The sequence below is a fragment of the Oncorhynchus masou genome, chromosome 2 (assembly GCF_036934945.1).
Source record: "Oncorhynchus masou masou isolate Uvic2021 chromosome 2, UVic_Omas_1.1, whole genome shotgun sequence".
In the NCBI taxonomy this organism is placed as follows: domain Eukaryota; kingdom Metazoa; phylum Chordata; class Actinopteri; order Salmoniformes; family Salmonidae; genus Oncorhynchus; species Oncorhynchus masou.
In genome coordinates this window covers 12,627,953-12,640,991 of record NC_088213.1, presented here as the reverse complement: position 1 = coordinate 12,640,991, position 13,039 = coordinate 12,627,953, and the positions used below count along the sequence as shown (strand labels likewise).

At 39.5% G+C, this 13,039-nt stretch overlaps 1 protein-coding gene across 3 annotated transcripts; it reads right to left on the bottom strand.

The window, feature by feature from the left end:
- Nucleotides 1-712: 712 nt before the first annotated feature.
- Nucleotides 713-9,521, bottom strand: LOC135553490 (SKI family transcriptional corepressor 1 homolog-B-like). Of its 3 annotated transcripts, none has more exons than XM_064985593.1 (9): nucleotides 9,263-9,521; nucleotides 6,373-8,119; nucleotides 5,442-5,529; nucleotides 5,254-5,352; nucleotides 4,970-5,038; nucleotides 3,841-3,915; nucleotides 3,330-3,404; nucleotides 2,583-2,648; nucleotides 713-2,233 (listed from the first exon to the last, which is right to left on the bottom strand). In XM_064985593.1, the coding sequence occupies exons 2-9, from the start codon at nucleotides 8,107-8,109 to the stop codon at nucleotides 2,136-2,138; spliced, it is 2,307 nt and encodes a 768-aa protein (XP_064841665.1). In that variant the 5' UTR covers nucleotides 8,110-8,119; nucleotides 9,263-9,521; the 3' UTR covers nucleotides 713-2,135. The 3 variants fall into 3 exon arrangements, with proteins under 3 accessions (XP_064841665.1, XP_064841669.1, XP_064841671.1); XM_064985597.1 differs by having other exon boundaries at nucleotides 713-2,230; XM_064985599.1 differs by lacking the exon at nucleotides 2,583-2,648.
- Nucleotides 9,522-13,039: the final 3,518 nt, after the last annotated feature.

The window sequence follows — 13,039 nt, the reverse complement described above, 5'->3', positions numbered from 1 at the left end:
CAGTTTTCTGCTGCCTGTGACTGGAACGAATTGCAGAAATCGCTGAAGTTGGAGACTTTTATCTCCCTCACCAACTTCAAACATCTGCTATCTGAGCAGCTAACCGATCGCTGCAGCTGTACATAGTCTTATTGGTAAATAGCCCACCCAATTATACCTACCTCATCTCCATACTGTTTTTATTTATTTACTTTTCTGCTCTTTTGCACATCAATATCTCTACCTGTACATGACCATCTGATCATTTATCACTTCAGTGTTAATCTGCAAAATTTTAATTATTTGCCTACCTCCTCATGCCTTTTGCACACAATGTATATAGACCCTTTTTTTCTACTGTGTTATTGACTTGTTTATTGTTTACTCAATGTGTAACTCTGTGTTGTCTGTTCACACTGCTATGCTTTATCTTGGCCAGGTCGCAGTTGCAAATGAGAACTTGTTCTCAACTAGCCTACCTGGTTAAATAAAGGTGAAATAAAAAAAATAAAAAAATGCTAAATTTATTTTAAATCAGGTTGTTATTCCTTAAAGGTTCCAGCAGGTGTCAGTATCGTTCCTATTAAGAGACATTCGGGAGACAAGGCAAAAACAGGATTCACTTTTTAATCGTATTTTACATTAATTTCTGATATAATACATACATGAGTCTTATTGGCCCTTAATGGGGTCACAACAACACTTTTTAAAGGTCGTATATCGTGGAAAAAAATGAACAACTGGCTTGGAATTGATTTTAAAAAAAGATTGGTTACAGAAATCAACTGCACAACATGGAATTCAGTCACAAATGGCCGTTTCAAGTCTCTTTACGTGGCGTCTTGGTTTCCTTTATTCTCATCCCCACTCATAACTCTTGCCATGCACAAAGGATTGACATGAGAAAATAAAGCCTACAAGACATAATTAAATACACAACAAATAGGTTTGGTTTCTGTGCCTGTGGTTTATTTAATGTATGGTAGGATTCTGACGATGATTCAAACCCTTTATTTACAAACCCTTCAAACCCTTTAAGTACAACAGAAGCTGGGTGTGTCTTGTAACCGAATGCTCAAATCATACGGAAGAAATATACCTTTTATAATGAATATACTGTACATGGTATCTATGTATGATTAAAAACAATCATAGTTGAGACTGAATGAACATTCTATACACTGTAAAAGACTAATATGTTGTGTGACATTTTAGGCAAACGGAACCTTTTTAATTAGTTCAAGGTTGAAAGGTCATTGGTTACTTCGAAATAAGTGCTAGAATAAATGTTGGCGCCATTAGAACAGCGTTTCCCTTTCCGGTTCCGGTGACCCAACGCGGTGTTTTTGTCCTAACACTCACACACTTGAGTCAACTAATCAACAATTCATCACCAAGCCTTTGATTTGAATCAGGTGTGTTAGGGCTAGGACAAAAACCTAGAAAGGTGCATCATCTTTGGATCCCCCTGGTCCAGCATCTGGGAAACGCTGCATTAGAAGGAAGTGTATTCTATACATTAGATGCCTAACAGAGTTTACTTTATTTCTTAGTACAGTGAGGTCCAGATCAGTAGTAATGTTGACATTTTTTTAAAGTGCTTTACATCAATAATATACATTGTTTAATGTTTCAGATGGACAGAACAGATTAACGACTAAACTTAAACACAAATAAATATATGTAAAAACACATACATAATGTGGTAAAACAACCCAAGAATGCTAGGATTCGTGTTACTTATGAAATATCACATTATACAACTCATTGCACATCTCCACATATATATATATATATATATGGGATATATGAAGAGCAATGGATTATGATTCAAAGGGACTTGGTGAGTCCATATCAAGAGCTCTTTACAGCTTGATAACTGTCTATAAATACAACACATACAATGGACCAGTCGTTTGGTGTATCTTCAAGAGTTCTTTTCAATGGAAGGTCTTGTTCTCCTGACCTCCATAGCCACTTCTTCTGCGTTAAATAAATAGCGCTGGAGTGTGTACACAAGTTGTGAATCGTTGGATGACTGGTGGGGAGGGCAAAGGTCATGAAGTTACGGAGAGACTGTGACTACTTGAGGTGGGTGTCTCTCTTTTTGGCTGCAGTGAGCTGTACTGGAGTCAGGGGGGGGGTCTTGTGGTCTATTATGGAGGCAGCAGAGGGGGTTTGAAAGTACAGGCTCCAGTACAGTGGCGAGGGGTCAGCATCTTGCAAGAGAAATGGTGCAGGGCGTCATGAGCTTCTAGGGAGAAAGGGGATGTGTCACTTCAAACACTGGGCAGATGAAATGTCTTTGTTATTTTTCTATCCACACTGTGTTCTCTAGGCGTTCTGTCCTCTAAGTTCAGTCTACACGTCACAGTAGTTCTGCTCAATATCAAATGCGCTAGGAATTAGCATATCACAAGGACACACATGCTAGCGAAGAATAAAAAGTAGCACTTGCATAGGTACGGTTGTAATTTGACAATTACTACTAGTCATTATCAAAGTCCATTAGAAGGCCATGCTCTTGCCCAGCTCGCCATTGAATTCATTCACAAATGGACTGAAACAGGATACATGTTCTGTTTTTGGACCATATAAATTACCTTTTAGCTTCTGTTGTATTGCATAACGCGCCTTTCTTTCTTGATCCAACTCGCTGCACAAAGTGTCTAAGCAAACAACACATTAATAACAAGAAAATAAAACGCAATAATTGAGCTACAAAGCGGTGGTTTGTAAACTTTGAAATGGATGACTGTAATTTATGTTGTTCACCCTCGGGTATTTTGAGTGACCTCTTAGTGTAGTTGAAGTGTGTATTTACACTACCGCGTTCCAGTAACTCTAGAACTAGTCTATCCGTGAAAGGGCGGCATCAGCTGTTGTCGTCTACTGTATGTAACTGATACGACGATACGTAATGGTCTGCCTTTTACATTTTCCAGTGCGTGATTTAGGAGAAAATAACATTTACAAACAAAACAGCGAAATCAATCTCTCTATGGTTTGATATTATTGCAGTTCATTCGACAATTTCCAGTCAAATTGCGAATTTTTTTTTGACTATTTGACAGGAATGATAAGCTATTATTTGTAGATTGTGGACACGCAGCCTAATTCTATAATGACCGAATTTATGCAAGTGTCACTTTCCCCTCTTCATTCTTGTGTGGTACAAGGAAGCAACAAAGTCAATATGACTGTTCTTGTACATGCACGTTTTCATACTTTAGAACATAAATGCTATAACGATATGGGTCATTTCATTCAATTTAAGTCGGGACATATTATTTCATTTATTAAAACACTGACCATTTAGCATATTCCGATCATTTTTCCTGGAGACTCACCTCGGACAATATGAAGTTGTTGGACCATCTCTTCTCTGTAGGACAGTTCCCTCTTCATTTGGTCCTGAAAATTATCTGCATAGTGAGCAAGCAGACGGCTACTATTAACACAGTGCGCAAGTCCAAATAATAGAATTTAAGCCTAATGGGTTCTCAGCATTATGACATATGACTACATTAAAATAAAGACCTCAATGTGTGGGAAACAGGAGCAGCTCTCGCTTTTGAAGCTCAACAATAATTTACTTCCATTTCAGCACCATGCCGCTGTCCACTAATGTTTGCATCGTTGTAGTCAATGTTCGCTGTATGTCTCTTTATGTTTAAACTCATTCTGAAACAGACCAAGATGGTGGAAACGTGAATGACTTTAACTCTTAAAAAATAAAGTTACATTTTTTTTTTTTTTTACTTTAAGAGATCGAGTTGCGCCTGTTTCCCCTCGTGTAAATATTTCAGCTGCACCTCGACTCTGTGTATGTTTAAGCAGTAGGACAATAAAGCGTCCTACCTTTTAAACTTTGAAATTCGCGTTCCAACTTTTTTCTGAGCTCCACTTGTTCGACAAGCTGTTTCTGAAGTTCCTCTGCAAAACGAAGTGGTCATCACCATTATCATAATCGTCGTTGTAAAAAGGCAATAGACAAAGCAGTAAATTCCAAATGTGGCTTTCAACATACTAACCCTATATATTGCAGACCTATCTTAGCCTGTTCAACAATTAAAGCATTTGATTTTGATTACAGGCCTTTATAGGCCTAATACAATACAGGCCTGTGGGTAAAAACAACTACAATGTTTCCCGTGGTTTATTTCCCTATAGTATCGTAATAACTATTATCAGAAGGCCTATGGTTGGAACGCTAACAGTCGTTTAGCCTCACTGTGTCTCCAAGCATGGTATTGCTAAATAATTAGCTCCATCGCCTCGGGGTTAGAGGCTCGAGCGCCGCAGCTTAACGGCTGGGCTCGTTAAAATATTAATAGTGTAAAAACGATTTCGTGTTACAATAAGTAGAACAATTCCGTTTCTCATAATTTAACATTAGAGGAGGTTAACGAATGGAAAACAATTCAAACGTGACCGTGCAAACTTGTGTTAAGCTGTAGGCATAACATTTTTTTTATAAAGCGATTTAAAAAAATAAGATTATTAGACAGATCATAATAGGTATTATGTTGTTAGTGCAGGACCTAGATAGGGAAGGGAAAACCTCACCAGTCTAGCATATTAGACTGGTGATTCCACACGTCGTAGCCTACACAAGACCAACATGGAACATGGTTCTCATGGTCCATAAAAAGTCTTATAATTAACAACACGAGGTTTTTTTTCGAATGTTGAAATAGTAGGCTTTGAGGAAGTAGAGATACAAATAGAGCCGCGTTCACACGTGTTCGTTATGTTTAAAATATAACTCTGTTAATTCAATGCTAAGTATGATTTTTTTTTTAAATAATTATTCCCAGAAAAAAATTAGCCTATTATGTTTAGTGATTTCCACCTTGCTTTGTTCAATTTAAGATGAGATCTAATGACTTGAAACGAGGCTAGGCTAGGCCTACTTGTTGGTCATTTTGCACGAGACTAATCAATATAAACAAATGTCAATGATCATTGATAAAAATCAAATGATTACCTTTAGCCATGTTTTCGATATCTTTTTCGTGGACCCTACTGACGTCATGCTGACGTAATGCCCCATCGCCTGCAAGAGAAATATTAAAGATGGCATCAGCTCATTAATTAATCTAATTTACTCAATTTTCTGTTATAAATGATCAAATTTGGAGCAGTAAGAAGTGAGAAACCTTTGGCTAACAATTTCGTTACATAAAATATAATACAATAGGCTATATTACCATGGGAGGACGACTAAACTTTTACACACACACACACACACAGAGAAAGAGAGAGACTCACATGGTGGGCTTTCCTTTGCTTGGTCCTGATAGGCTCTCTGTGGAACGTCCTCTCTTGTAGGAGAACGTTGTTTATGTGGGTCGGAAACATGGAGTACACCTGATAAAGACAGACAGTAATAAGCGACGTGCCTATTTGCATACAGAAACTATACCATGAATATGTACTATGCAAGATAATAGGCCTACCGTTCGATCGCAATGGGCTGCTATGTTTTGATCCAAACGTAGATGGACCGTTCAGAGGCATGTGTCCATCCTTTTCATGTGTGTACACCTGCAAAATTAACCAAAGCCATTATAGTCCATACAACTGCAATTATCTATAATTCTCTTAATTTCACAAGCAATTCTTTGAACGGATATACCCACGTGACACATCTCCAATTTATAATTATAGGGAAGTAATTAAATTGTTGTCCACCTATCTAAATTGCAGTTTGACTGACATTAGGACGAGGCCGGCGCAGGCCTAACCTTTTCCCAACACACTACAAGGCTCGCAGTAAACACTCCAAACAGAACCACTTCAATTATCTTTAGAACAAAAGACAAGACACAGACCTAGGCTCCCACTCAGCGACCTTATTGAAACAAGCCTACTCCATTCTCAATCTCTTTAATATTGGGACGATGGTCTTTTTTGTAAATGTCATTGCCAAAATGTATTTTAACAAAAGATAATTTCCATATTTGTTCCAACCTGCCAGTGTACGTCTAGGCTCAGCCTTCTGTAATGTCCGGGTTTTCAACAGCACAATAAAACCCCATGCGAGAAGGCCTGGATATAGTTCATATAAGTGGCTTCTTTTTCTTTTCATTTGACCAAAATATGAAAAATCCCTTGCAAAAACATCACATTAGCCTACTGTTTAGGCTTCAAACTGTTAAAAGCTGCCAGCCATATCAACATCCTGTAAGGCATAGGCCTATGGCCATTGGAACATTAAACATAGCATGATGACCATACTTTATGCCCATGCACTTACGAGACCAAACATCACCCATTTTCATATGGGATCCAAATAAGTCTCCGTGGATTGATGCCTAAATTAATTTACAAACATGTGCGTAAATATATTGAACATCAAAGCACTCATATGGACCTTGGCACACTTACTTCGTACACCGGTGTATCATGGCGCTCTGACACCTGTCCACCCTGCCTCTCGTCATCAGAGGACCCGGAGTGGGGATCTTCCGGTTGTGGTTCTGGACTTGTCCCCAGCTCTCGACTATCTTCAGGCCCGGAATGGGCTGAGTTGAGGGGCGGGGGACTCTGACGGTCCTCCACTGACAGTTGGACTGACTCTTCATCCTCGTGTGCCCTGTTTGACTCCACGTCAACGTCTGGGTCGTCCACGCTATCCACATCCGGGGACATAGACCTATAGCTAGAACTTTCACTCACGAAATCTGGCGATAGGTAACCAGAGCGCACACCGCTGTACGTGTCCCTGTTGCCGTATAGCTTTGCAATGCTTTCGGCGTCTTTCACTACAGGTCTGAACGCAGAGATGTAATTTATCTTCCGTGGAGTTGTGGGGAGTCCTTCCGTTGACCGGGCCTCATCCCCGGATTTATCCTCGTCGTTCCGGGTGGATTGTGAGCTGGAGCACCGTTCGCTGTCTTGAAAGCTATCCTTAGGTGTGTTTGCGCACCGGTCACTTTGATCCGATAACTCGAGGTCACTCTGTCTGACACTTAAGAGCTCTGTGGGTGGTTTGGGTGGTGACTGTTGATACGGTGGCATCGGCAGGCCACCTGCTGTTGGCCAAAACATCGGGAAAGAGGGATAGATACTGTCCTTTGCTCCTGGCCAAAAGACACCCGACACGTTGGTTTTATTTGTCTCTCCCACTCCGTCGTCCTTCTTTTGACACAGTCCAAACGCAGGGAATCCATACGGGTGGGGGAAGAGCGGTGGCTGGATCTTTTGAAGCATCCCAAAGCTCTTACTGGGCACAGGGATAACCGGGTAGTTCCGGACGCCATTTGACAGACTGATGTTAGGCCTACCTCGGTCTTCGTCACAGCGCAACGTTTTATGGGGTACCTCTGGGGAACTTCTTTGGGTTGGGTTACTGGTGGAATGTGACTTCAAAGGAGAGGACATGGATGACCCACTCATAGGTAGCGTCCTCTTACGACTTCCCCCGTTGAACATCGCTTTAACATCCTCCCACGCGTGGGCAACATCATCCGACGAGCTTTTGTCTGTTAGTTTGAGATGGCGCCTCCACGAATTGAAGTTTGCTGCGTCTGGCTGTGTATACTTGGACTCGGGAGTGCGATGGGAGTGGAATATGAATTTATTCGGGGAAAAATACATGTTACAATATGTGCATTTAATGCACTTGGCCCTCGAGCTGTTATACCTGGCAGGTATGAAGCTACCTCTGCTTCCCCACGCGCATTCATGAGAGACATCAAAAGCGAAATTTTCCGGTAGCTTTGGTGGGTTGTGAGCACCGAGGAATGATTTACATAGCCTCTCCGCCTCCCGCTTAGTGATCATACCGCAGCGCCGCGAGGAGATTGGCATGGCGCCAGCGCGCCTCAGTATCTCGAGCTGGACGGGCGTGCACTGGACGCAGGTGATTCCAAGAGCAACGCGTCGGTTATGGATTTCGTTGTAACTGTAGTTCTTTAGCAATGTGTTGGATATCTGCGCCAAGCAAAGTCTTTCCTGGCCATCTATGACCAAAGACACGATGTGCACTCCATACAACGCGGTCTCGCTGACTTGGTTAGGCTTCAGGGAGATGGGGCTGGAGAAGGGCTGAACGTCCTGCTTGGAGCTGGGGGAAGAGCTGGAGTCTCGTCCCGCTGGTTGTTGATTGGGTATCGACTCCATTCCTGGAAGTCTGAAAATAAAATAATAATTTTAGGGTAGCCTATTGCACTACCATATAGGCCTACAGTTGGCATAACGCCTGTCAAAAAAATGCACTAGCCCTAAATTGTTTGCAATTCATTCCAAATCAACAAATAAATAAATAAAGTCCATGAAATAGCTTTGTAATTAATCTTACCAATAGGCCTACGCACGCACATTTCGTGCAATATTAACAATAACATGGTCAAGGTCTTAAAAGTAACGCAGAATATCAGTGTTATTATATACTAATAACTATGCATTATTATTATTATTATTATTATTACATACTTAGTGTTATTATAGAACAATCAAAAACATTTTCAACCCAGCATTATTCACAAAAGTCAAGGATTAGTTAGTTATTCGTTTTTGGTGACCCAGTTCTAAATAAATACATAAATAATAGCCTAATAAATAATTTAATATAAACGTTCAATTTTATACGAGCACGTTTAGTATAGGTATATTAATATTAAGTGTCTAAACCATCCGAAAGCATTTTTTTTTAACATGACCTATTGGATTGGATTTTTTTGTAGGACTATGCCAACTAAGGCTATCCATGATCAGTTAGTTGTTTATTGACGGGACCTTTTCCTGTCGTCTTTAAATCGGCTCAGAGGCGAGGGTGATTACTTAAGAACTACATAAGATCCTTACACGCAAAAGAGCAGAAGGAAAATACACTCTGAGCTGCGCCAATGCGCTTACCAGAGAGGAAAAGAACAGCTAAGCTGCTTTCTTGGTAATTACACGGGTTAAATTGTACGTATTTGATCTGTTAATAAAAGACTAGACATATATATAATTAAAACATCGCATGCTTGTCTCTCTAGATTAACGTTAGTACAACGGCTTATAGACCTACAATAAAATCTTAAAATAGACTTTTACAAATGGCAAATATTTCCCTCACATCTTACATCCGTCCCATTTTTTTTGTTTTGCGCAACGGTTGTAAATATATATTCTATAAGTCTTCCGAAAATAATATATTAATTGGAATATAAATTAAAGGTAACACTTACGAAAAACATGTAAAATATGAAGCTGTGGTGACTGGTGATGAGACATTACATTTCAATAGAAAATACACAAGACAACGAATTGAAAATAGTAAGATCCTTACCTTTCTTTCTGGAAAAGAGCACAGTACTCCTAGGCTTAGGAAACAACTTTTCATCAAAAAGTTTAACAAAAATCACCGACACAAGCAGAGGTCTAGTCCGAGATTAAATATACTGTTGCTGGACCAAGCGTTCAGACAAGTCAAATATCTATCTCTCTCTCTGTAGTGTTTCTGTCTCTGTCTCAGTACAGTGAACGGACTTCCATCCTCTTCGACTCTCACCGGCTGAGTGGCGCACGAGAGAGTGACCGCATGGCAGTCCTCGAGCCTTCGCCACTCCTCAAGACAGCAGTCGACGCTCCTCACTGAAGAAGTGACCGCTAAACTAATGGATGGCAAGGCACACCCACTTAGCGTTCCTTCTCTTTAACTATATTATCTCCTGGACAATGAAGGAACAACAGCCACTAGGCTGTTACTTGATCCATTTAAACTTTACTCAGTGGATCTTTCATAGAAGTGGGGAAAAAAATAATTAAGAGAAAGATAGATGGAGATATATTGCATTAACACTCTTTTGACACAATTAATGACCAACGATATTTTAATAATAGACAAATAATTATAATTTGATGGGTGCATTTATTTGTCCTATTTCACACATGTAGGTACAAGTGTGTATTATACCCATATGCTAATTGGAAATGTTTTTATGATTTATTTTTGTTGCGTATCACAACTCTTCATCGGAGAGTAACTGCCCCTACCAAATGCCAATGAAGGCCTATAGACTATTTCCGGTATTAACAAACAAGCACATTTCGGACAAAACTGAATATGAAATCGAAGGCAACAAAATGGCTGAATGTATCATTTATCAAGTTACACGACCATCTGTTTTGCTTCTCGTGGACACGCAAATCAATTCCAGCCCTTCTGGTAAAGACGCCATGAATTTTAAGGCTCGTGTGCTTTTGTTCGAATGTCAAACAATTGGACACGTTTTAAATCACATACTGTGCATTCTTAGATTCTGCATTGAAAATGGACCGAATCCTAGATGAGCGGATAACTTGCCTCGGGCGGGACTGTCATATGCTGCTGCACACCCTCCCCCCTCCCCCTCTCTCAATACCCACCACCCACGAACCAAACTGTCAGTAAATGAAGGAAATTTGTTGAGCACACAGGACACGGTGCGAGCAGATTGCGTCTACAAACAGAGTGATATATTAGAGCAATAGGCTGAGGTTAGTGTTGAAACCCAATACTGTAAAACCATATTAACTATTCATAACCTGATCAATGCCCCTCAGTTAACCCCAGTAAGCCTTGTGCTGAGGTATCAATAGCTTGCCGGGGCATAAAGTTCAAGGAACGGCATGCAAACTTTTCTTTTTAGTTTAAAACAACATTTAAACTATTTGCACACGTAGGCCTAAATACACGGGTTGAACAACATTTGGGTCAGTCTGAATGACAGAGGTTTACGTTTTGTTTGAATTGTTGTATTTTAAAAATACGTTTTTCCAATTGGATTTTTATTGTAATAAGGACTTACTAAAATTACCATTTGTTTGTTATTTTAAAATGCACATGTAGCCTGAATGCCTATAGCCTATATTCCTAACACTGTCTGTCCTAAATGGACACTGATTAAAATGTAATTAATCAAACTGTCCGGGCCAAAATGTGAACAATTACCACAATCAAATAGGAGTTAATATCGTCCACAAACGCCCTCCAGCCAACTATTGCTAAGCAGACACCATTAAAGTAGAACATCTATGCCCTTTAAACCTAGCATAAATTAGCCTATACAAAATGTTTCCATTGACACCTAGAATTTACATTATGGATAAGCTAGCTGCATATATAGTTTACCTAGGTCTAGATGAACTGACAAAACAGTTATGCACCAGATGTTTTGGGATTGACACCCTCTGTCTCGTAAAATAGATATCACAACCTTAAACATCCATGGTTTCTTTATTAAAAAACAATGTCAAAAGAAACTATATCTATGTAGGCCTATTAAATAGCCATGCAAAACATTATACTGAGCATATGGGCAATAATTCGTCTCTTCATAAATTTGGCTTATTCAAATGTTATCAATCATTATTATGCTGATGAATATGAAAATGATCACGAATGTTGGACTTCGTTTTCCCTGCAATGCACACGCACCATAGTCCGACTGCGAGAAAGACCGTCAGTTTGGCTCTCTGCAATATTGATAGAAAAGGAAACCTAAACCCGATCCGGTCCCGTCGTGTCGTCTTTCACAATCAAAAGGTTTTCCTGCAGCCCAACAATAATTACAATTTTATACTGTAATTATTCCTATGTTTTTAATTATTTAGTCCACCGACTGAATACGCCATTGTCACGGCTTATTCCGGAGAAACGTGAGCTCACGTGGCTCACAACGCTCATTAAAGGCGGGAGTTCAGCGCCGGGATACAGCACGAGAGCAGCGCTTTTAATTAGCGGATTCAGCGGTCATTTTAGGCGAGCCCTTTATTACTGTTGGATACACATCAATGAGATCTTTTTTCGAAGAGTAAATTACCTTGAGACTCATTTATATGCATTCAATTGTTTAAACAAACCTGCGCTACAATATTAATGCGTTCCGTGTTTAAGTCAGTAGAATTCCCATCTCTGTAGAGGTGAACGTAATGTAATATTTAATACATGGTTAGATTGGATATTGACAGGTGACATTCTGTATTCTATCACTTCAATAACATGAACTTTGGTTACACCATAAGAGTAGGCTACACCAAGTAGCCTGTATTCCAGTTTAGTTTTTTTCTTCATAAACCAATGTGACCAAAATAAACTTAAATCCCAAATTTTGTCACAGCAAATGGCAGACATGGTAACAACCTACACTAAAATTATAGTAAATAATGAATTAGGATGTGAGTGACATGCATATATAGACCAGAGTAGGCTACTATTTGGCTACTATTAGACCAGAGCTAGGCTACTATTTGCACTCTATCCTATATTGAAGTAGCAAACAACAGATAATACACAGAGGAGTAGGGTAAAGGAGGCTTCGCCTATACCGGTATATGAATGAAGGCATTATTAACAAGTATCATCTCTCCTCGCGCTCTACGGCGGTTCAGAGAGTGCCGATAGTCAAATTGGAGGTGAGATATCTTCCGAGTGGTGCTACTCCATTTATGTTTTTGGTGCTAACCCGAAAAGGGACCACACACACGTATATTTAACAACTTGGTGAAATGTAACATGAATTAATCCGAATAAACTATAATTCCCTTAAAGTGATCAATATATATACATGCCGATGAATTAGAGGTCGCTGCTAAACCATGATCACAATGTAGCCTACGAAATAGGTATAGGCCTACACTTCGTAAAATTGAGAAATTACGCTAGGCAACATATGGCAATCTAAGCGTTGATCAATGTTATATTTTGACAAACATATGCTGGTGTCCAATTTACACTCTGCTAAGCTTGGAGTGAATCAGAATAAAAACACACATAGGTTCCAGTTTACTTACTGATACTACAGTTCTTACTGACACTAGTTAAATGTTTTCTGATTGCCTATGAACATACACTGAACGAACTCTTATTTCAATCAAATCTACTTCTAGAGGCATTTAAAATAATAATAAATAAAAGTAGGCTATATTAAACATTTCATTCAAGGTAAATCCGTCCTTTAGGTAAAAAGCCTTCATGGCCTTAAAGCAAGTTCCAAGTGGAAAAGATTGTCACATAAATCAAATGTGCCTAATTCAGGAGAAGTTTAATAACAGAACCGATCGAGAGCGAATGTTCTATAATTAA

Excerpts from the sequence above, each read along its gene's own strand:
- LOC135553490 (XM_064985593.1), bottom strand. The coding sequence starts at position 8,109 with ATGGAGTCGATACCCAATCAACAACCAGCGGGACGAGACTCCAGCTCT. Across the intron at positions 5,530-6,372 it reads ATGATACACCGGTGTACGAA|GTGTACACACATGAAAAGGA; the intron begins GTAAGTGTGCCA and ends TTAATTTTGCAG. Across the intron at positions 3,405-3,840 it reads CGAATTTCAAAGTTTAAAAG|ATAATTTTCAGGACCAAATG; the intron begins GTAGGACGCTTT and ends CTCACTATGCAG.